Source organism: Scleropages formosus, chromosome 14 (genome assembly GCF_900964775.1).
Source record: "Scleropages formosus chromosome 14, fSclFor1.1, whole genome shotgun sequence".
Classification (NCBI taxonomy): Eukaryota; Metazoa; Chordata; class Actinopteri; order Osteoglossiformes; family Osteoglossidae; genus Scleropages; species Scleropages formosus.
In genome coordinates, this window is record NC_041819.1 from 1,286,036 (window position 1) to 1,311,126 (window position 25,091).

General features: G+C 42.6%; 3 protein-coding genes across 6 annotated transcripts in view; 2 read left to right on the top strand and 1 right to left on the bottom strand.

Annotated features, from left to right (window-relative positions):
- The window catches only part of LOC108918342 (ras-associated and pleckstrin homology domains-containing protein 1-like), a 59,988-nt gene extending 56,599 nt beyond the window's left edge, over positions 1-3,389 (bottom strand). For 2 of the 4 annotated variants that reach the window (XM_029257801.1, XM_018725479.2), the window contains exon 1: positions 3,032-3,389. In XM_029257801.1, the coding sequence (XP_029113634.1) occupies positions 3,032-3,231 (200 nt within the window). In that variant the 5' untranslated portion in view covers positions 3,232-3,389. Of the gene's footprint in view, positions 1-2,730 lie in introns of all 4 variants that reach the window. The other 2 variants (XM_029257803.1, XM_029257802.1) reach the window with 1 other exon arrangement.
- A 6,187-nt stretch (positions 3,390-9,576) lies between these two features.
- Positions 9,577-14,458, top strand: LOC108942693 (uncharacterized). The gene is made up of 4 exons (XM_018766156.1): positions 9,577-9,885; positions 10,898-11,224; positions 12,906-13,027; positions 13,772-14,458. Exons 1-4 carry the CDS (start codon positions 9,816-9,818, stop codon positions 13,883-13,885), a joined length of 633 nt encoding a protein of 210 aa, XP_018621672.1. The 5' UTR covers positions 9,577-9,815; the 3' UTR covers positions 13,886-14,458.
- A 7,070-nt stretch (positions 14,459-21,528) lies between these two features.
- On the top strand, positions 21,529-23,773 carry LOC108942650 (T-cell-specific surface glycoprotein CD28-like). The gene is made up of 4 exons (XM_018766113.1): positions 21,529-21,626; positions 22,254-22,604; positions 23,390-23,529; positions 23,628-23,773. Exons 1-4 carry the CDS (start codon positions 21,575-21,577, stop codon positions 23,721-23,723), a joined length of 639 nt encoding a protein of 212 aa, XP_018621629.1. The 5' UTR covers positions 21,529-21,574; the 3' UTR covers positions 23,724-23,773.
- Positions 23,774-25,091: the final 1,318 nt, after the last annotated feature.

The window sequence follows — 25,091 nt, forward strand, 5'->3', positions numbered from 1 at the left end:
ATCAGCCAAATGCCAACAACATAGAGGAAGAGCAGACACATGAAGAAATATGAAATCTTTCAAAAATGCAGGTCTGCTTAAAAACTTAAACATTTCAGATCCTTGAGATACTGCATTTAGCTCTTAGCAAGGACTTAAAGACAAAATTCTTGGATTACGCTTTAGATTCAGTTTAAACTGATCACTGTTAATCTGTCAGAAACCAACCAGATCAGCTTCTGGCACTTTTGTCATATGTCTCATTCCAGTGCCTTCCAGCTGCAGTCACAGAGAAATTAGACTTGCTCTTAATTTCTATACATTAGTATATTAGCTGATCACGCAGACACAAGTAGACACACACACACACACACACACACACACACACACACGCACACACACACACTTGCCTCTTGTCCTCAATAGAGCCCGACAGGCTCAGCGGTTTATTGCTACAAACAAAATCCCTGACTACCTAAATATTATCATTCTTTCCACTGACTGAAGTTCGTTTCACAATACAGTCAGTAAAAATAGCTGCCATAAAAAAGCAATCCATGCAAGTCAGTAGGGCCATTACAGACAGAGAGCCTGCAAAGACAGGAAGCTTTCCCACAATTCACTATAGTGGGCTTCATTCCAGCAGACCATCACCCCTAACACCAAGGGTGAGCAGCACTGCCCACTACCTATTACCTGTGACACTGTCAAAGCCATGTCCTACCTCTGTTTACCTCTGCAGGAAAAAACTCACTCTCAGAACAAAGAGGATTTTTGAGAGCTCCAGCCATATGGCCACCAGACCGCTGCCCTGGATTTCCTCTCCCCTCACTATATGGACTGCTTTAAAAAAAAAAGGGAATGGAAGAAATGTGTACATATCAAAGACATCATACTTTATATCAATCTTGATGGGCCTGATCACAGTAGGAGTGAATAAATGTGAATGGGACAAAGTGACAGCAAATCTGGATCCATCCATACATATTTATTTATCTTACACTTTTCACCAAGGTGACTTATAATGTGATGTCTTCACAGTAAGCCACTTAAAATGATTTATCCATTTATACAGCAGACTAGTTTTTACTATGGGAAAAAAATTAATGGGAAGATCACAGGTTCTACAACAGCAGGTGGGAATCATTCAACCGCGGTGCAACAGCTCTAAGCACTACGCCCCCTGCAGTCTAACCACTGTGCCACCAAATGTAGATAATCACACCTGTGAGACGTGTTACAAACAGCCAGCCAATCTGCTACCTGAACTGTCCCCGTGTGTAGGTGAAAACAGCTTCTATTTTTTAGTGTACCTGTCCTATCAAAAATTCTGAGTCCCAAACATGTGTTGATGTCTGTCCAAAAAAAAACCCTGTGTAACACCGATGCTGACAATGCAAAACCCACTATTTTCCTGCACTTTGGCAGTTAGGATGACCCTAAATAATGAATGGCCGATGACGTCACACGGCCCCTGCGCCGCTGACGTCACAAACCTCAGTTCGTAAATATTTTTTGTAACAATGTTACATTGGAGCGTGGAGCTTCAAACCTACAAAATTAGATGTCCTGGGCGGAGTGGAAGGCTGGTGGACTGCCTAAATGTTTCACTTTATTTCCAAGAGAGAAAGAAAAAACGCCCCACTTTACTGCACAGCCGCGGCTGAGCACAATAAGAAACGCTATAAAACAACACGGAACGCGTCTCCGTCACGTCACCACGTCGCAGGTTTTCTTTTCATTGAAATATGGAAAATGGAGCGTTAAGAAGTCGAGATAATCCCAAACCCGAGTTTGTCCCTCTTTTGGCCGCAGTGCTGCTGTTTGTGAACAAAGGCAGCGGTGTGTGACACACGCCGGTCCGCTGCTCGGGGTGGGGACCCTGCGGCTGCGCCCACCTCCAGCCCGGGTTCCAGCTCACGGGAACACGGCAAACTGCTGCACTTTCGCCACAAACACAGCACACGTTCACGCGATCTATTCGAAACATACAATAATATTACATGTGAGGTGCTAATAATGAAATGTGCATCGCCAATTCAGAGAAGCAGTCGAGTCAGCGATCGTCAACACGCCCAAAGCTCCTCACACTGACCACGAGGTGGACGGCGCTTAAGCCCAATTCAGAAATTGGAACCGTATGTAAAAAGGTTCACATAACGCCGGGTAATTGTGCGGTTTAGTAATCCAGGTTTCCCCCCAGTGGACGGTCCACAGCAGCAGGCCGGACGACATCCGCACCCCCCACTCGTGTGAGACCCTCGGACCTCGAGCCACGGGAGCCCAACCTGCCAGAAGACACAGAGCATTTCCCCCACGAATGGGCCGAAAAGAGCCGGCAAACGTGAAGCGCAGCGCGATCGCGACGTGCAGCAAACACGGGGCCGCTTTACCGAACACGGTGACGCGTGAAAACACCTTTGATCGCGCTGCTCCTTTGAAGAATAAACACTGAGTGAAACATGTCACGTATACTATCTATCTCCCACTGCCGGGGATCTCTCTCCATGTAAATCTCTCCGTACTCTCGACCCCCCTTAGTTTCTTCTGTCCAGGAGAGCAATAGAGACCCGGCTCCAGCGCCTCCCAAATGAAGAGCGGCCCCATCATCATCATCATCATCATCATGTCTCTAGTATATCGCTTCACGATCCTCCCCACAGCTCATCGCCCCACCGCGCTGCAATCATGCCAATGAACGCGTCCGAAAAATCACGGCGCCTCTTCAGAGACACCGATGCTCTTACTTACTGTCAGAACGGAGGGTGTTGTTCGCAGGAACGCCGAAGAAGACACGGGAGAAATGGGATCTTAGAGTGCAGACGCAGATCGGTCCAGAGGCGCACGAACGAACTAGACTAGTAAGGGCTCGGTTATACGAGCGAGCCTTCAGACGAGGCTGCTGGGCGCGCGCACGGTGACGGTCTCGATCCTCCGTCCCCTTTCCATGGTCTGCCAGACACTGCGAGCTCGGCTGGCTGCTGCCTAGCTGCTTGGCGCTCTCTCTGTGAGTGAGTGTGTATCTGTATCTGTGTGTCTGTGCTCTCTTTACCTCCCCTTCTCCCCTTCTCTCCCTGCCTTCGTTGCTCCCAGGAGCCAGCAGGCAGCAGGCAACCCGGTGCAGAGAGAGAGGCGCCAGTGCGGCAGGCGGCTGTCCCCATCTGGACGGCTGGAGGCAACACAATGAATGACACGCAGAGCGACTGTAATGCGTCGAACCTTTGTTTTGTGGCCCTCTTTCCACTGGGGCATTTTAGCCTTTAAAGGTTTGAACCTGCGGAAGTGACAGTGTGTTTAATCTCTGCTTTCACTTTTCATTGTAACACCTTCAGTACAGTCCGTTCTTCACAATTTATGACTGTCCTCCATCATCAGCCAGTTGCCCCCTACACCCCCCTACTGACAAACGTGTAAACCAAAATAATTGTAATTGTAATAATTCCGCAAATTCTAATAACTCTGCAAAGCTATTTAAACGTGTAGGAGGTCAAATCTATGATCTGATGAGAAGATGCGAGTCTTCAACGACAAAATACCATTTTTCTTTTAAGAATAAAAAATACGGGTCAGTCTATTATACAATACAATTAAGGTTTGAAAATAATGTTAGATTCCCTAATCTTGCAATGAATGCACTGGAAGAGAAGGCACACACACACACACACACACACACACACACACCTCTAAGGGGTCCTAAAAAGAACAAAGTTTCAACCAACTAGACATACACCATTTGAAATCCTGCATGCAGAGCTTACAAATGTAAACCTGTTAACTATGCACACAGTGGTAAATTAGGCTAATATCCTTTGTTAATCGGAATACAAAAGAAGGCATTCAAATATTTAAAATACCAACTCGGTGTTACAAAGCCCCACAACACTGGCTGTGTGAAGATAATCCGCTCACTCTGCTGGTCCTGACACTTCAGTCATTAACATGGGCCAAAATTTCACAGCTTCGGGACCGGAAAACTGCAAATTCAACTGGAATCAACAAATTTATAACACATCTCACATAAAACTATGTCACGTACTGGGACGGTAGTTAGAGAAGGAAAGCGGTGCCAACACTGTAACCCCCAGGGGAAAAGAAAGAGGGATGCATTTCCTTACACCATGCTATAAACACTAAATTAAACGTACAGTATACTCACCCTGACAGTGAAAATCTGCCCATTCTAAGAAGTAAGAACAGTATGTGGAATCCTGTCACCATCAGAGGTATTTAAAAAAACTGTTAAAACACCTACTGTTTTTGTTCTCACAATTAATATAATGTTTTACATTTGTGTTTTGTGTTATTAATGTTAGTAATATTCATATTGTCATTGTCGTCTCTTTTATTACTTTTCTCTCATACATCACCAATGCTCTACTTTGGCAATACAAATGGGAAATTATTATCATGATAATAAAGCCAATTAAGTTTGCCTATTTAAAATTGATTCTTTACATGTTGGCTAATTATTGTTATTATTTCCAGTACTTGGGAAAATAAACACATAAAACACATTTTTTAGTGAATCAGCTAAAATTTACCATGCCTATGTTTGCATCAGTTAGTTCACGTATTTAAGCCCATTTCACATGTAGATCTATTCTCTTTTCTATAACTTTGAATGGCAAGGAATAGCAGTAAACAAATGCAGCATACAGGTGTAACTGTGCTCAGAATAAATAACTCTGACTTGCTTTTTATGGCCTCAAGAGCCGCTATAAATCCACAGAAACCTTGAAAATATTTAATGGGACAGAGATAATATACTTAGTGTATAAGTGACCTGCGACTACAAGCAATAATCATGAGCCTCATATTTAGTTTCAGCTGAAGATTTCTGTGCATCATTTTCTCAAAATTACTAGAAATAAACACTTAAAATTTTTCATTTCTAAAAAATGACACTAGCCCCACTAGCCTTATAGGCTACAATTTTGAGGTCACAGTTAAGCCAGAATCGGGTTACTAGTGTTTCACATAAGAAATAAGATAAGAGACTGGTATGTGAAATGAGATGCAGCTGGGTGACACTGAGAAGTCATTCTCTTTTCTCAAACTGGCCACATCAAACAAGTGAGGGGCAATATCTTACCAGAGGCCTTTGGGCTGTAGAGACCACTGCGGCAGCGCCGGAGGAACCCTTTAATGTGAAGAACCCACATGCTTTATTGTGGGAATGTCAGAACATTTTTCTGCTTCTGACATTTAGTGTGATCAATGCCTCTAGGGACAAAGGTGTGCAAAGTCTTTATCTGGATGTGCAATATTTTTGCAGGTATGTCTGTTTCTTCTATATATGTATGTCCACTTTTTTTCAAAAAACACTGTAAACCTTTAAGAAAAAGCAGTGCATATTGTATGTAGTAGCCCGTACATCAGTGATGTACGGAGGTTCTCGGTTCTGGCTCCGTTGTGGTGGAATGACCTTCCCCTGTCGCTCAGAACTACGGAAACTCTGTCTACATTCAAGAAGGGTCTGAAAACTCACCTTTTCCAGACCCACTTCGCCCAAGATCTCTCCAGCTCATGTACGGTGTAAATGTTCATGCACGTAACTTCATGAGCATTACCAGATAAAGCCTTTATTCAGCCACTACCCCGGCATTGTTTTTGCTTGCTTGTGTATCTTATAATATTATATATATATATATATATATATATATATATGTATATATAAATGGTAGGAGGGTATCAGGATTTGTCTATGCTGTGTTTTATGCACCTTTTTGAACGATAAACCTCGGTGCAGCAAGTGGTAGGCAACAAACTAGGTTTACTTGAGTAGTTTGTCTGCAGCTATGTCTCTTTCTCTTAATTTAATGCATAAATTGTACTTTTGCTGAGATGTGTGTCGCTTTGGACAAAAGCATCTGCTAAATGAATAAATGTAAATGTGATGCACTGGATTGGTCCTAAACTGGCCCACTGTAGAACTTACAATACTTGCCTGTTTTTTTTTTACTATTCAGGTGAACTTGTCTTTCATAGCCTGTACTGTATGTGTGATTCCATGTGATGAAGTGGTATTTGTTGTCCCATCCAGGGTGGTGTCCTGCCTCACACCATAATCCTTCTGTCATAAATAACATATCACTGCAATCCTGCACTGAACAAGTAGTTATTGATGATTGCATGGATTGATTTTTTTTTCAGATATATGCTACGTAAAGTATATTAAGAATTTAGGTTTATATTATGAAAGAGTACACTGAAACTTAGTATACACACACACACACACATTTTCAGAACCGCTTGTCCCGTACGGGGTCACGGGGAACCGGAGCCTACCCGGCAACACAGGGCGTAAGGCCTGAGGGGGAAGGGGACACACCCAGGACGGGACGCCAGTCCGTCACAAGGTACCCCAAGCGGGACTCAAACCCCAGACCCACCGGACAGCAGGACTGCGGTCCAACCCACTGCGCCACCGCACCCCCGTTGCAAACTTAGTATACAATTTATTAAATTTTTTTACTTAATGTTTATTTAATGCACGCTTACAGTAAACCAAACAATATGGACGGGTTAATAGACAAAACACAAAAAAAGCCATTTAACTGTTCATCTTTACATCCAAACTAATTCGAAATAATATCTGATTACTCTGAAATGATAAATTAAATAAAAGAAAATTAAACCGGATTGTGCGCCTAACAGAAGAATTAAAACTTGTTTTAAACGAGACTGAATTAAAAGCCTTTTCCAGTGTAACCCATGAATGTACCCCCCTCTACTGTCCACTACTGGTATCGTCTCATCTTCTTTCCCCAGCCCCAACATCTCTGTAAAGTACTGCAAGATTTGAATCTAGGTATGTTATATTTGTTGTTAATTTGAGCTGGGATAATAATTCACCTCTTCAGAGTCCCTGAAAATGTGGCACGAGGCTTAAGTCCTCACGGGCTGTTAGTTTCACAATTTAAAAAATAACTGGGGCCCACAGTGACAACAGAACAGAAGCTATAAGTTTAGGAGCACGTCACAACTTTTCCTTTTTCTTCCTTTATAAAACATTACAAACCGTAGGCAAAATACACTTTAACATCCCTAAAAGCGGGACATTCTGAAGGGGTTGGCAGTGTAAAGCAGTGACCCCCGACCCGGAAGCAGTATGCAATGAGTAACTGCGCGTGAGCAGAAGGCGGAGGGAGCCCAAACCACCGCGTCCTCACCGCGCGCGACCTCTCAGTGTGGACTTAGCGAAGGGTCAAAATCTGTCTAGAAACGGTTTAAGTCAGCAGTCATGTTTTGCTTTATTTTTTTATTTGTTTTCATTTGAAAATTGCAAAACATAAAATATAACCCTTTTTTAAAAAAACTTGGGAATTAGCTAATTTACACTTTACAGTACGGTTTGATGAATCAATGGTCATTCTTCTTTTTCCCTAAATTACGATGGTCTCAGGATACAGCAAATTGAACTTGAGTACTAAAATATTTGTCCTTTAAGACGATCAGATGATTTAATTTGCTGTAAAATGTTTTTAAAAAAATCACTGGAACAATTTAATTATTTTTGTCAGTTTTTGTCAATCAGTTTTTTTTTTTTTTTGTAGCTTTTTTTATATTCCTACATTGGTGTAAAAGTGACTTGCTGGGCATTTTGAAGTTGTTTACTATGTAATCTGTTGACAAGAGTTGAGGGGAGGGAAGTTTGCTGTTCGGCAGGTGTGAGTTCATGTGCACCAAGCAAGAAGGAAAGAAAGAAAGCATGTAAAAAAACAGGAAATGATACCTCCCTTCTGCTGCATCAGAAACAGAGAGCTTTCTGTTTCGATGTACCTGTCATTTATCGTCTGAATAACAACGGGTCCACTAGGCAGGTGTGATGATGTCCCATTTTTATCTCCATTTACTGTAATCATCCCCTAGACAAGCGGCACACAGTGAAATGTTTGCTTCTTTCCGTATGACCTTGATTTTTCTGTTATTTTCTTAATTTTTTAATTACTACAGTCACTATTTGTGCAGGCCTACTAAGTCATCTTACTTGATATTTCAAGTATTACTCACCTGCCAGTTATAATTTAGATTTACATCTTATTTATTAGTTTAGCTGATGCTCTTCTCCAAAAGCAACTCAAGTCATTTTTACCGGAGCAAGGATGCGCCTTGCTCGAAGGTACTACAGCTTGAACCCAAGTTCTATAATGGCAGGGTGGCGGCTCTGATTACTACGCCCTCAGCTGCTCCGGGAATGAAGCCCTCCAAGAGTAGAGACTGACCTTCCTGCCCTCAAATACAAGCCACAGCCCATGTAATGAGCAGTCCGTCAGACCTGGGTCTCTTTCACTTGTGTCACTGTCCCACCTGGTCTCTCTGGGCCTCATGTACTTGTTCCCACCTGCTCTTTCACTCTCTACTTATGTAGACGTGTTACCTGCGCAAGCGAATCCTGGTGTCTTAGAGCCGCATGCGTCGTCGTCGTGTTTCTGCTTTGTTTCCGCTCTTGCATTTTGGCAAGTTTCTTGGAAATGGATGTGTGTGAAGGCAAGAAACAGGGTTTGAGCCTCCCTTTCTACTTTTCTGGCCCCACTGTGAAACATGCAGTTAACGCACTTTTGATGGAAATCTTCACCTTCAGCATATGTTAAATACAAACTTTCAGAGCTACTTTCATATTTTTAACGTGACTTCTCAAATCTTCAGACCCCGTGGCCGTCTCCTCTGGCTACTTTGGCACACATTCCAGTGTGTCGACCTAGGGAGTTTTGCTTTGACATATTGTTCATCATAACTGACCCATACGCTGGTGTGTGTCGTGCTCTTCTCTTCTTCTGGCAGTGGAATGTGGCACATTCCCGCCACAGCAGAGGAACTGCATTTCCAATATGAATCTTTAAAAAACTCACACTTTCACTGGCTTCCGGGGGGTCCCTGGGCTTCCCCTTAGAGAAATGATCCTGGGGGGAGTGATGCCTAGGGGTCCGACCTCAGTGATTTCCGTCTGGGTCCGTATACACCGCTGCAGCTACACCCCCACAGAAACACAACAGATGTCATAAGCAGATAAGCAGGAAACCAAAGGACCGATTCTTGAGTTCCGCTTTTGATCTGGGTGCAGCCGCGTGCCGCCTCTGCTCTGGTACTGTAGCACGACGTGTGTGGGCTGACATCACTGACACCGTTACCGGCACTGTCGTTGTTCCGCCAGAAAACCACCTCCTTCTAAAAAAACCAACGGTGCAACTGCAATCCACCTGCAGCATCGTCAAATGCTGGGGGAGCAGAACGGCAGGTGGATCAACTCACGCCAGGGAATAGGGAGCGGACTATGTGTGTGACTCACAGAAGGAGCGCTGTCAGCTCCTTCATGTAAGCTCGTGGAGCCCTCAAAGGTCAGGGGCAGAGAAAACTTTCCACCAGCCACAGAGACACTGGTTAACTCTGGATCAAGTATAGTACTTTGCATGAGACAGCGCTCAAGGCAACCTAAGACAAGTGACTGACAGGGTATTGTTGGACAGCTGTAATAAGTAGAGATTTGCGGTTGTGTGTGTGGGTGGAGGCGTGGCCTGTGCTCCAGTCCTGCCCTGTCTGTCGATTTTTCACCCTGCTGACTATATCCTTGTAGTAGAGAACTGACTGTGACTGACATTACTGTGCGCTCTACACTCTGTGGAGCCTCTCAACGTTTGTGGCAGAAGCCACTGTCAGGCGTTGCCCCTGACGACCTGCTTCCCTCCTTGCTGCCACAGGCTGGGTGTGTACATGGACGCCTGTGACCTACAACGCTGCTGAATCGCCCTTCAGGGACCACTGTGGGTGGCTGCGTTGAGGGTCCAAGAGCCATCCGACGAGGATCAGCTTCTGCTGGGACGTGTCGAGGAGCGAACATGACCGAGGCGTGGATCGCAGCGATCCTCCTCAGTGCCACCCTCGCTGGACTCTGCTTCGGCTGCCACGGTGAGTGTGTCTCGAGCCCGGACATGGTGGAGGTCACACTCGCGGTCATCGTGTTGTCACAGTACTCAGACAAGCATGAACGGCAAGGAATCCTGTTCAAATCCACACATTCACTGTACACATTTTTTAAAAAGAAGTTTATTTGCTCTCATTTACTCCAGAATGTGCACCTGGAAAACATCTAAACCCATGTATTGTGGAAAAAAATGGATCAAACTATTTAAGTGTACCTGATAAGAATTCCAACAAAGCGGTATGGTAAAAATGACTGTAATACTCTTTATGTAATGTTACACATGAAAAGGTGAATTTAAACGGCACTTTTATCATATGGACAGATTTATTCAAATGAAAAGTGTCAAAATATAATTCATACATGAAGTAGATATCACAGCCTAGCACTTAAATAACCTAATTCTTTTTGATATAATTTAAGTAAACGGTAAAATATATCAGCTGCGGATGTGGGTAGAGAAAAAGCAAAAATATTTCAATGTTTTGCAAAATGTGGGCTGATTTTTGGCATTTAGAAATTCTACGTTGAAAATGAAGAAAAAGAAATTCATTCATGTGACTATTGTCTTCAGTGATTCATAGTTTCGTTTCCATTTGTTTTCAGTATCTTTGATGTTTTCTGACAGCATTTTTACAACTTCGACGTGCTCAGGTTGTTTTTGGGTTAAGGTACTGCTACGAAAAGGCTGTGCAGGAGCATTTCACACAGTGTCAGTCTAACAAAGACCTGGCAACAGCGTCTAACACACGTTCTGTTCCGCTGCTGATACTTTCATGCAACTCTGCAAGATTTTAATGTCAGTTTTGACAATAGACTTTGAGCGAAAGGAGAGGCAAATGAAAGAGCAAGAAAGAAACATGGGAACTGATCTCACGAAACCACCTCCGGAAACCATGGTAATGGTGCAGAAGGTTACACTGAATCAACAGAGATATCCAGTGTGCTGAAACGCAGTCTGCTTCTTCTTCTTATCTCCAACCCCACCACCCCCCCCAGAACAATTTCCCATCCAACAGGTGTCCGCCAGCAAGGAAGCAATCATTCCATGCCCTCACCTGGACACACCATCCTCCGCAAACTTCAGCCTGCTGAAAAACGGGGTCAAGGTTGCCTCCAGCACCATCGGACAGAACTGGACGGCGAAGTCTCCTAGATGGACACCAGCCGGCATGGCTTTCCAGGTTCACGCACACAATGACAGCCACTTCACACTCTCACCAGAGATGGTCAACAGGACAGGCCTGTACACCTGCAGGATTGAGGATCAGTCTTCCCCTTCAGAGGCGTCAGGTCCAGAGGGACAAAGCCATCTGATTATCCTAGGTACACACCTCCTGGGGATTTCCCTGCCTCTTCTTCATTCCCCATCTTTCTCTTAAACACAACAGCTGTGGTGGTAGTAGCACTGGGTTCTAACATTTATCAGTCCACCCGGCTGCTTTTCCTTCATCTCACCTAAATCTTTATGTCCCCAAAACCTGGAATCATGTTCAAAACCACAGACACCAAAATGAGCTTAATGTTAAGAAGGCAAATGGAAGGGCTTTCCGTTTCTCTGAATTCGTAGAAAATTCTGTTAACAAGTCAGGTAAGTACTTAGGAAAATTAGGTTACATCCTCATAAAACACCATATTTTGCTTGAAAGTGACAGCAGTTTGAAAAAAAATTTCTTTCACCTTAATTGCTTGTTGTAGGGGGCGCGGTGGCGCAGTGGCGCAGTGGGTTGGACCGGGTCCTGCTCTTCGGTGGGTCTGGGGTTCGAGTCCCGCTTGGGGTGCCTTGTGATGGACTGGCGTGCCGTCCTGGGTGTGTCCCCTCCCCCTCCGGCCTTACGCCCTGTGTTGCCGGGTAGGCTCCGGTTTCCCGCGACCCTGTATGGGACAAGCGGTTCTGAAAAATTGCTTGTTACAAAGAATTATTTGCATAATTGTAGATGTTAAAATTTAATGGAGGACAGATAGTCAAATTATACCCACATCGAGTTTAAAAATCATATTAAGGAAAAAAGTATTTTTAAAATAATTCATGAGGTACAAGATATTATAAACCTTGTAATCATATCATAGTGATGAATTACCCAGTATGTGTTAGTGGAAAAACTCCCTAAGGTCATTCTTCTATAGTTTTTTATATCAATAAAAAATACAATATTGAATAAAACAAGAAGATAAAGCACTGCAATATTTAGAGTAATTAATAGCCAGATGGAAAAAAATAGGCTAAACTGAGCTGATTCCTAAATTAAAACATGTGCAATTGTTTTTCTGATACTGTTTTTGGGATTTTTTGCCTTCTGTTATCTGAAGTTTTATATACCTTCTCAGTTTTTCTCATCGGTGTGAGTGAAACATTTATTGCTGCATGAAACTGTCTACTCAGTCATTCTCTCACATGGTGAGGAAATAACACTTATATTGTAAGAAAACGTTGCCTTTACTTGACAAACAAAACTGACCCGGGGCAAAAAATACACATAAAAGACATGTAGCAGCAAGCAGTGCTGTAGACAAGCCTGCCGCCTTACAGATCCCAGGTTCGGACTCAACTCCTGCTGCAATGTCTTTGATCAAAGTGCTGACTTTGAACTGATACAGTGGAAATTACTCATCTGTGTAAATGGGTAAACAGTTGTAATTAGTTTACTCTGGATGCCTGCTTTTCCTTCATCTGATTCCAAAACCTGGAATCATGTTCGAAACCACAGACACCAATATGAGCTTAATGTTAAGAAGGCAAATGGGAAGGGCTTTCTGTTCCGATCATCTGTGTAAATGGGTAAACACTTCTATTAGTTTAGTCTGGATACCTTATACTGTGAGTCATTTTACTTAAAGGTGTCAGCTAAAAATACTGTATAACACTTTGTCAAAAATGAAGACGCAAAATTAAAATTCAGTTTGAAAGTTCTCTCTTAACTGTATATCGTCCATATACTGTCTTGTCAAGAAGCTGAACCCTTTTCTTTATCACGCTTATTAATGTCATTGTGTCCTTGGTTAACAGAAACGTGTCCCAATGACTGCACATCCGACAGCCCCTCGGCCGTTTTCTGGCCTTGGGCAGTGGGCTGCGGCTTGCTGGCCATCTACAGTCTAGTGATCATCAAGATCACCGTGAAGATCTGGGTGGGTTTCCTTCAAGGCTTCCGGACCGTAATCACTGCAGGACACTGAGCTTTAGACGAGCAACAAGAGTGAACATGGCAGTTACTGCTGTTCTATTTTGTTCACTTGAAAATAACATAACACAATATGTTCATGCTCTATAACTTTGAGATCATAGCTGTTGAATAGTGGATAAACTTTCACGCAGATAATGAAGTAGATACATTAAATTTATTAAATTAATTCATTAAGAATCTGTATGACAAACACATGACAAGTTTTAGGAAGCTAATATGTTCAGAATAACACAAGTTATGAATAATATAACACGTTATGTTAATATCATGAATATTATATATTTCTTCATCCTTCGCACAAGATTTTAATGACCGTTACTTATGTGCTGAAATTCTAAGGTATGGATATAAATGACAGCTAATAGCCATTTCTAGCACTAGACTCGAGTGTTTAAGAACCAGTAGGTGTAATCAGAAGGTTATTGGTTCAAGCTGCTGTTACTGTAAATAAAAGGGGTAATTAATTGCTTTATATTTACATGTATTCATTTATCAGACACTCTTCTCCAAAGTGATGCACATCTCATAGAAAATACAATGTGTGCATTGCATTAGCAGGAAGGGACACTTAGATGTGACGAGTTTAGTAGAATATGCTGTTAAATGTATGAATGGATGTGAAATTGTTTCCTTTGTAAGTCATTTTGGGTAAGCGCTTAACAAGTAACGCAAACTCTCTGTATTGCAGCACAAATTGAAGCAGTGTGATAGCAATGAGACCGACTACATGAACATGAAACCCAGAGGCTTCAGGGGTCATATGGGGATACAGCAGCTGACCAGAGTCAGAATGACCAAGTAGGATCCCACTTGGACACACATGGAGTGGCCATCAGAGCTGCTCTGAGACACAGGAGAACCAGGCAACCTGGACATTGAGAGAGAAAAAAACTATTAATTAATAAACACAGTGTACCAAAAAATGCAACTAAACCAAAAATCTTTGGTGATTCCATGTGGAACCCTGTCAGATCTGTTATTTGGAACTATAACAGGTTGTACAACAGATGAAACTGTATATTGTTTCAATGTATGTGACACAATAGCTTAGAAAACATCCTCTGGACAACAGCTGCTTCCAGATGAAGCTCCCTGTAGGAGGAGTGATAATACTTTTATGATGCGTGTTTATATATCTGTGAGAAATCATAGGCACCCTGAAACATGTGTGTGTGCTGTTTATTGTACTGTATATATAATTGTATAGTTATAATGTAAAGCTGAAATAATGTTTTATATTATAATGGTATGCAGCCCTGGGCCATAAACTGAGTTGGGAATCACCCCGCCTCCACCCATCTTTTACTGCAAAGGCTGGAATGTTATATTGTGATGGGATTTGCGTTTTCTGGAGCTGTGACGAATTTCCCACTGAGCCGCCACTGGAACCTCAAGGCCTGCTTGGATTATGGGATGATGTATCTGTGCCATTAAGCCTTACTTCCATCTGTTTTTAAAAATATGTTATTTTCCTCTCTTTGTGTATCTATCATCAGTGACTCCTTGTCCAGAGCAGGGCTGCAGTGGTCCAGAACCTATCCCAGAACCAAAGTACATGAGGCAGGGTACACCCTGGATGGGACTCCAGTCCATCACAGCACTGTCACACATTTAATTTCACGTTGACACACTACAGGAAATTTAGAGCCACCATTTCACCTGAAACATATGTGTTTGGACTGTGGGAGGAAACCAGAGTACCTGGAGGAAATCCACGTGAACCACAGGGAGGTCATGTAAACTCCATAGAGCCCGCATCAGATTCAAACCCACAGCCCAGGACCCGTGAGGCGCCGGTACTAGTGTGTGCACAACGATGGCATGCCAAGCACCACAGCACTTGCTCTGCTGAGGATCAGTCACAAAAGGCCCTTTGGTGCGACATCCAGCTCCGGAACAAGTGCGCCACCACCTGGCCGGAAGTGTAAATCAGCTGACGAAATGTCACAAATTCATAAAAACTTCTCAAACGAAAACTTGTACTTGCATCAGTCTGTCAGTCGTTTGCTGTTATGCACTTATTGGATTATCTAGCGGAACAGTTTCCCCACAAGTCATCATCTTTCTTTTTCGGCATTTTGTGCTGTTCTCTTCGTTCAGGATAAGCATCTTCTAGTGTCCAACAATATTCGTTTACCTAGGGTTTCACACTGCAGCTTTGTTCTGTTCACGTCCAGCCCACATGGTTTGCTCTTACACACATACGATAATAACAGCTGGTAGCTACAACCTGTGGATCCAAAGGTTGCAGGTTCGAATCCCCATTACTCTTACTGTACTGCACCCTTGAGCAAGGTGCTTACTCTAAATTGCTCCAGTAAAAAATTACTCAGCTGTATAACTGGGTAAATAATAGTAAGTTGCTTTAGAGAAGAGCCAGCTAAATGAGTAAATATAAACGTAGATGCAATATTCTGGACCATCTCAGCAGGTAACACTGTGCTTGGGTCATTATGGCACCTTCCAGCAGGGGACAGTCAAAGGGCTTCGAGCATCTTAGTCACGCCGCTTCATTGCCATGGAAACACAGCCCAGAGTTCCACAGAGAGGCTGTGAGGGCCATGGGGGGTGGTGGTACTGTGTCATTACATCAAAAGAGAAGACGAACGAGAGTCCCGCCTCACTGTTTGTGTCATTTGTTCCAGTGATGATACCCAGAGAGTTCAGTCACATTCCTCTTAACATGCGTCAAAGAATGAAAGACGATTTCTAGAGAACGACAAGGCCTCACATGCTAATAAGGATGATTAATAAAAGTAGCCGGTTTCAGATCTTGATGAATCATGACTGGGTTACCTGATAAAGAATGTGACACATTTACTAGAGCAATGGGTTTAAAGTGGAAACCACACATCGCAAACATCTCAAGCATAGTTACAGTCTAAACAGTATGAAGGTCAGCTTCTGTTAAAAAAAAAAAAAAAAAAAAAAGAATTTTCCCAAGGAAACATCAAATTGTACGTATTGAAATATTGTATCACAGTCCCAAAAAAAAATGAAAAAGAAAGCAAAGATTGCCATATTGTGTTTATTCTAGGCAATGGAATATTTTTGAGAAACTGCTGAACTGGATGAGTGTCACTGGAATGTGAGACTTATTAACTAGTCAGATGATAAAGACAAATGCTGACAAATAGGAATAGAAACATAAGAAAGGTAGTGACTGTGATGAGGATGCTATGTTGGAAGCACAGCGACAACCCTGCAATCATTCAATTAATAAGTGTTTGTTCAACGCAGTGTCACAGAGCACAGAGGGATTCCAAAGCAGAAAAAACCATTTACCGGTGTGGGCACCAAAATGTAAAAACTGACACTTTCCCCTTATGACCTTTAAAGAAGGCAGCTGAGTAAAACCTGAAAAGTATTAAGAAAACAATAATTAAAAATCAGTTCCTTTTCACAAGTAAGGATTGTGTCAAGTGTCGGGAAACTGATGAACCATGATGATGATGATGATGATGATGGTGGTGGTGATGATGGTGGCTAAGCCCATAACTGATTTCAGGCAGACTATTGCAGGTTCACTCATATGACAACATAATGGCACAAAAGTATTTGGACACATGTTTCTTTCTGCTCATAAATACATGGGGAAAAAACTGTATAATAAATTAAGATTCGTCTTGAATCACACAATCTTGTTTAGGAAGTGAACGATATTGTAATAAATTGCATTGTTGCAAAACACTGAAAAACCAGCGATGTCGGGGAAATTCCAACTAACCACAGGAAGGAGAAAAAAGAAAGAAAAAGAATCAAAATAGAAGAAGAAGCACAAGAAATATAAAAAGGAGCATCAATAACATGAGTATTGCAAGTTAAAACAGCAGCAAACCTAATCTCTGCGGTAACACACCTGAGAGGGGCTTCACACTTCTCTGTGCTTTTTTCCATTTTATAAAACAATAAATAAGAAAATCACATTTTGCCTTCTACTAAAGAACAGATAATTTCTTCCAGCCTAATACTAATAGTAGAAATTGCACTGAAGAACTTTATTATAGATAGATAATTAGATATACATCATTCTTTACAAGCCAGCAAGCATTTACTGTGTTAATGACAAAAAAGGTGCTAAAATGATTTATCTAGGTGGAATATTGTATTTGTCAGCGTTGGGTTACCTCTGACAGAGACTAGAAATATTAAAAGAGAAGCTTTAGCTATTAATAAACACACATTTTTTCAGTAACCTGCTATGTACCAAACGGGTGAGCTATTTCAATTTAAAGGTCAAGTTTTCCTGATACATACTACATTAAAAATGAGATGAATCAATAGAAATAATTTCAACATTATTTCTCACATACTGAAGCTGGTTTTAAATGACTGGATAAAAAAAGTTATTAATCATACAACTGCTAAAAGGGCACACGCATTATTTGCCTTTTTTGCATATGCCATATATTTTATCACATACATATTGGTTTTTCAGTTGTGTTGCGGCTCCGTTTCTCAGAACGTCTGTCTGCAAAAGCCATGTGCAATTATGCGCGATCATGATATTGCAAGTTTTTGCCGAATTGCCATCGGGCTGCATGCATGCAAGCTTTTTCCTCCAATTCTTGACGGAACAACAGTCAAATTGCGACTTTCAGTTGTTTAACAGGGGTTGATGACGGTAAGCCCGAATTTCAAATTACCAATACTGTTTTTCGATCTGCCGGGAAATTTGTTTGTCCAAACATATATTTTTTTTTTAAAAAAGAAAAAACCCACATCAATATCAATTATTTCACTCAAGCACAAAAATGGACAGTTTCGGCACCGTGCGCTTGGTTCCCATCTCAACGGACGACGTATTCAAATAAGCGGGTGTGTGAAGCGTGTGGCGACGACGTGGAGGCTTTGCAGCTCCGCTCGGCTCATCGGCGAGCAGCTGCGCAGCGGTGAACTCTCCGATCTCGTCCTTCACACATGACATTTGACATATCGAGCAAGAGAAACACAAAAGGAACCTGTGGGAAGCTCAAAGTCTGGATACTTGAGAGGAGACCTTTCGCTGGGCGTTTCAACTGAGCGCACACAACCATCCTGCCTCTTGCATGCATCAAACTGCCCTTTTAAGCTTCTCGCTTCATTATAGCGACACACGTTGCACGTTAGACGAAAATGTACCATAGGCCCTGTTGGGGACACAGGTAATTCCACAGTCTGTCACCGTGGGGCAGGAAGGACTGAGGCTCGAGAACCTCGACTGGAAGTTGTCAACATCAATAGGTGACCTGTGATATTCAGGCGCAACAAAAAAGAACAAAAAAAAAAAAAAGACTCCCACAACCCACATATCTCTGAAAAGGGGTATTTCTCTGCAAATCCACAAAAAACAATGTGAAATCTTGCTCTTGACAGAGCCATGGAAAAACAGTTGATATTTCCATGTGATATTTCCAAACCACAGGAAATGAATATAGCAGATAAGAACTTCAGCGATGAATCAACATGAGCGCCGCCACCCCACTAGACAGGTGCCAGAGAAATTTAGCACACGATGGGCACAAAAACTAAACGACGTCGTTGGCCGTTCTGCGTTACCACGCAGGGAGTACAGAAGAGAGGAGGACATAACCGGACTCTGCTGAGGACACGGCACACTTAACTTACCCGATGAAATGCGTTAACTCTAACTAGCATATTATCTATTCCATTTGCCTTCTCACTTACCCACTTAGCTTGCTGACTAATTTTAATAATTGCTTACTTTGTCTGCACACGAAGCGTTTTATCTCGGCCGATGTTCTCTGCGATTAACAATACGGCTGAGTAAAAGAGGTCTGACTGCATGACCAGGCTTTGCAGGCCTGCTCTCTCACTGATAACATGTTCACAGAAACAATGCCTTTTGTTTCTGCCCCAATTACCATGCAGCAAAATAATTTCTGTTCGTGCTAATCAGAAATTCAAAGCGCAAGGTTAACGGGAACAGTGGGTGAAGACAGGAGGAGGTGCCAGGCCACTTTGGGGTCAGCGTAGGTAGCTCGTTGGATGAACAACCGGACTTGTGACCAATTTGTTACAGATCCAGTTTTGCAAACGGTTAAAATGTAAAGTTACGTTTATAGGGTTCCTCCAGGTGCTCTGGTTTCCTCACACAATTCTGGTTTCAGGTGAATTGCTGACTGTAAATTGCCTGTAGCGAGTGAGTGACTGCACATATGACTGCCCTGTGATGGACTGGTGTCCTGTCCAGGCCGTGCCCTGTGCTGCTGGGATAGGTTCTGGACCACTGTGACCCTGACAGGCAAGTGGTTGACGAACACAAAAAAAGTGTGTTGACTTGGGAAAAGAATCAGCAAAGCGGCTAAATTATAACAATCACAGTTCCACTGTGTAAAATGATCAGAAATGGCAACTTTCCGACCTCTGAGGGCATTAAAGACACCAACAATGTGCTGCACAAACAATTCAGTTCATTTTTATAGAGTGCTCTTCTCGCAGTCACACACACGAACAAGGGATCAGAAGCATAATTCACATAAAAGATTGGCTATACGTTAAAGTACTGCAATAACTGATTATTAAAGTTGTAAGTAAGCATAATGGTGAGAGAAGAAAGGGGGGGGGGGGGAAAGTCCCAACTGAAAGGCAAGGGAGTAAAAGGGAAAAATTCCAGTTCTTTGCCTAGAAGGGAAATAATCCAAGATGAATTTTATTTGGAGGAAACATGTCTGAAATATTTTGAATTTGCATTTGCCGAAACGTGTGCAATTTGTCCGACACCATCTGCGATGTATTTGCTATCAGATTCACACTTGATGAAAGCTCTTTGCTGTACTTTGTGCCTGTATCTAAAGCCCTGCGTCGGGTGCTAAACGCCCTTTGGTGTCGATGCTCAGCCTGTATGCTGCTGTGAAAAAAGTGCCTTTTCAATGAATAAATATAGATCTGAATAAATGTGTTTATTTCAACTCTCTTACTCCACTGGACTCATATTAATGTCGATTTTGTGCGAAGGGGATCATGCTGTCCCCATTGCTGTGTCCCAGGTACAATAACCATGTGCCTCCCAGTGCAAATCTGGTTCTGTTGCATTTCACCCATTCACATATTTAGACTTTTGTGGCTCAGAAATGCATGGCCAGAAAGGGGTTAAAACGGCACTTTCTGTCTTTTGCAAAATGAAGTCATTCGGAGAGACACTGTTATTCAGATGCACGAACCATCAAGAGTTTCCCCTCGATCTTTTGGTCACATGCAAAAACGAATAAAGTGCTGAGATGACACCAGTGCCTCTACCTGCTAACAGTTTTACCTTATTTGGCGTGAAACGTTCAACGGCAGATGCTTATTTTTGCAAATTTGCCATAGGGCAGCGTAAAGACAGGCCTGGTAAAAACGGTGACTGTCAGATCATGGGAAACCTGTAGGCTACTTGCCATTTTACTGTCACACTGCATTTAATTTAGCCACTGATGTTTTACTGCACAACATCACAGCCTAAATTAATTGTACTAAACAACATTTAGTAATAAAAGGAAGCATGCCAAGATGATTATTGTCCTTATTATCCAGAGTGCTGATCTTGTGTCCTGGTCCAGTGTGAGGAGGTTTCTCGCAAGCCTTCAAAGCACCAGCTTCATTGACCAAACTGAAGTCTCAGCAAAAGGGCTGCATTTGCCTCTGTCCAGATGAGCAGTGCAATATTTGAATATAAGTCTGCATCTAGTCATTTAGGTAACAAGGCTACAGCAGCCTCTCTGGTGCGGTGCAATCCGGTCACACAGCATGTCCCTTCCATATTGCGGTTTGCAACGGCACCTTGGAACATCAGTGTTTATGAATGCGATAGAGGCCACAGATCGGGGTCACCTGCTTCAAGAAAGGCTGATACTGCATTTTCCACCAAAACATCAGCATTCCCCACATTCAGCGTTGCTGTAAACTGGCTGAAGGCAGGGAGGCGCATCAATGATGTTTTTCCACAACAAAAATAACTCGCCATGGAGATTTTGACAGCGACACGCTGGGGTGCGAATTACAGCGGAGATGCGATTTGTATCGTACGATTGTCCTTTACGCATCAGTTACTAAAGGCTTCTCCGTTGTAAGGCAAGGGGCTCATTGTCGAGTAACCGAAGGGAGGTCATTTGTTAACAGCAAAACAAGAGGACTTTCAGTTCAAACAGTGACATGTCACAGAAAGCCCTGAAAGTGGAGCGAAAAAAGGAGGGAAAAAAAAATTGATTGGCCTGAAATGACTTCAGAGAAATACCCCAGAATCGCTTAAATGTTCCGGTGGTAGAAGTTCACACCCGTGCCTTTCTAACTCTAGGCAGTGCTTATATATTCATCTCGAGTATGTTATATTTTCCATGTGGTTAAGGAAGAGGCTCGTAACCAACCCCAGGGCTGCTTTCTTAGAGTCTGGCAGAGCTCACACTTCCTGCTCAGAGATAAAAACTCGCGAGCGAATCTCGCCAAGCCAACCAAAACACACCAGAACACTTGAGCAAAAGAGCGTCCCTCCTCAACGGCAGTGGGACCTGTCATGAACCTCAAACTCATTACCCTTGTGACACTTTGCATCGCGGCCGGGATGGGTGAGTACTGCTCCACTCTCTACACTGCATGCATGCTGCTTATCATGAGGATTAGATCCCATGAGGTGCAGTGGATGAAGACTAACTATTCCCGGGCTCTTCCCTTGGGAGACCTCAGGTCTAAAAAAGAGCTACGGTTAGAGAAGTGTTACAAAGACAGTGGAAAAAACATGAGCTTGCGCTGGTTCCATGCGAGTGACACTACATTGATGTTGAATTAAACTTAACAGGGAATTTGCTGTGGGTGAGAATGTTCTGTGGTTTCCCCCCAGACAGAAATAGCAGCTAGTTCAGGTACACTCATCCAAGGGTTCGGATATACTCGCCCATGCGTAATTATAATGGAAAGTGCACTCTGGCTTTGAAGCTGGAGATCATCACCAACAGCGTAAATGCAGTTAGTTGCAATTTCTGCAGCGAATATCCCGCTATATGAAGGGATGAGGAAGGTAAACTTGTTGGTTATGCTTGGATCAGGTGTCTGTCCATTTAAAAAAATAAAGACAAAAAACAGATTGTTGGATGGTCTTGCTGAGACAGTGTCCTTTAAGCATCAGTCTTTGAGGAGGATGAGTTGTACCAGTGTCTGAAACCTTACTCTCCCGCTGCCCACTGCCACCTCTGCAGCGCTTCGCGTGACCCAACCATACCGGCTGGTGGCCAGTGATGGGGAGCTCCGGCTCCACTGCTCCTACAATCCGCAGATCCAGCCACAGGAGTTGGTAGTCGCTCTGTACCGTGGCATGCATGGGAACCAGAGGGTGTGCATAATTGGCCTCAACCTCACCCACTCCAAGCCCGGGTTCCAGACAGAGGGTCCCATTCGCTGCAAGGCAGAGCACAGCCTGGCCGGTGTGGATCTTGTTGTCTCCGGCCTGAGGGGGTTAGACACAGACCTGTATCGCTGCACACTGGAGGTCCTGTACCCACCCCCTTACCGCATAGGAACTGGCAATGGAACCCTTTTCCACATCCCAGGTAAGGCAGTAGGGTTGGAGGGCAAGTTCGCATCCCATTTTGCTGTTTGGAAGCGATGCACGAAAATGGTCTGCATCCCTGTCGTTTAATAATTTAAAATAAGTGTAGAATTAATGGTGCAAAGGGGTCAGCTTAGAAATGATTTCAACGAGAGAGGCGTCACTACAGACTGGTGCCGTGACTTACTGTGCAGGCCTTACGGAAGCCCAGCCACTGGACAGGTTTGACTCTGACTGAACCTAGTATTCTCACTTACATCATAGCTTTTCAGATCATTTCAGAAGAAGGCAACAACAGTTGGTTTCGGTTTGGCAGCCCTGTTGAGAGATGAGCGCAGTACGCTGACAGCCGCAGAGCCTGATTTTGTGGTTTTTACTGTTACGCTCTTCGTGTAGTGAAGGGGTACCCCCTGAGGGCGACTCCAGCCAATCGCAGCGCAGGCACAGACGTCATTCAGACTAGCAATAAGTGTTATTGTGTGAATGTTATGTCACTGTTTTTTCCTTGACATATTTTCCCCAAAAAGGGTACGGTGCAGCTGAACCAAACCGAGGGCAGCACAACAAAAGCAACACAAACCTTTTCAACACTTCCTTCACGTACACATCCTTTAACACCTGTCTTTTTCCCTAGCTGCTGCACATAAGTGATACATATGTACGTAATTTTACACATGTGGAAGCTTTTAAACTCAACAGTTCAGCTTAAGGACGTTTTGTTTGAACGAGTCCTAAAACCACGACAACAGTGACGTGATTCTAAAAATGACCCCGTTGGTTTTCTAGAGAAAACTGCTTGTCCAAAACCAGCACCTCAAAAACAGGACTCCTCTGAGAGCATCAGTCAGCTTCTACCTGTGCTGGTGCCTGCAGTGATCATCAGTTCAGTGGTCTTTGTCATCATCATCATCATACTCACCATCAAGGTATGTCGTAGACCGACCTGCACCCACCGTGAGGCACATCAACGTTTCCCAGTAAGAATACGCTGACAAGAATACACTGACCGTCCGTCTTTTCGCAGGCTCTCCTCAAACAGAAGCGACGGGGCTACCCTGGAATTGCTGCTGTGACCGCAAGAAGGGTGGACTGCAGATTTGGTTATGAGAACTTCCTGTGAAGTTCTTCATCAATAAGCTTGCTTAATTAACAAAAAAAAAAAAAAAAAAATTAAAAAGCAAGGGCATAATCTGCACTTTTAAGCATCCCTTAAGTAAACATTATATGTTAAATGAACATAAAACTTTACAATGTAAAGCTATATAATATATATGGCAATTAGATGCATGATAAGAACAGCCTATTAAACTAAGGAGACAATTTGTGACCAGGTACATCATCATGCCATATAAAGAGTTCAGGACATACTTGCAGCTCTCACTTTTTTCCTGGTACATACTGAGTAAAGTAAACTATTTCCTTTAGGTCAAAACAATACGATTGTAAATATTTCAATATGCTCCTGACACAGAGAAAATGTTTTTGGATATATTTGTAGGATTTTTGGGAAGCTGTCCAAGCCCATCACAAACATGAGACATCACTGAAAAGCACAGAATGTCCTCTATAAGGTGTATTAGGACTCACCCTTGTAGCATGTACAGTTTGGGATATACACTTAAAATGTGCCTTCTGGAGTTGACAAAAATGAATAGCTGGGTCTCAGGAGAATATCCAGTGCTTTTACAGAGTGAAAATGTTAATATGTAAATACAAAGAAGGAAAATACAGTTGGTTGCATCAAAAAAAGACATGTGACATTCCTTAAATTCAACAGCTCTTTCATTACAGGTTGTTCCAATTCTATGGACTCAATCTTTGGGTTTTTTTTTTTTTTTTTTTTTTTAAGTTAGGTGACACACTTGTAGCCAACACAGCCATGCTTGCTTTTAAAGACTTCCACCTCAAAGAAAAATAGCCAGATGGGTATGAGAACCTCTGAATAATTCTCAGCATCAGACAGTCCATTCAGATAGGTAAACCATTTCAGATTTGGGTTATAAAGAACATAGAAAACTAAATGTAAACCCAACACTGATGCAGTATTTTGTATATTAAATAAACAGATTTTTTTTTCCCCAAAACACTCATTTTCTGCCTCAAAGAGTAACTTTGTCAAAAAGATCTCAACTCCTCCATTTTCAAACAGTTTCTCCTGCTATTTGTCAAAATGTCTATTTTTACATAAATCTCACACACTCTTGGGTTAGTCAAAAATGCATAGGGTCATAAAACAAAAACATTTATATGCAACAATTCAGATGTTATACTTGTGATTCTGTTATTACAAGAAGTCTTGGCTTTTCTTCGTATATCTCATATTGTGCATGAAAACCGACATGACACAAATAAACAATTTGCATCATTCAAGACCAAATTCATTAAACACAGATATTTTAAACTGTGGCATGTTTTTCCAAAGTGCTCTCAAACACACATACAGCAGTTATAAAACAATTGCAACATTTGAATTATGACACAATTCTGA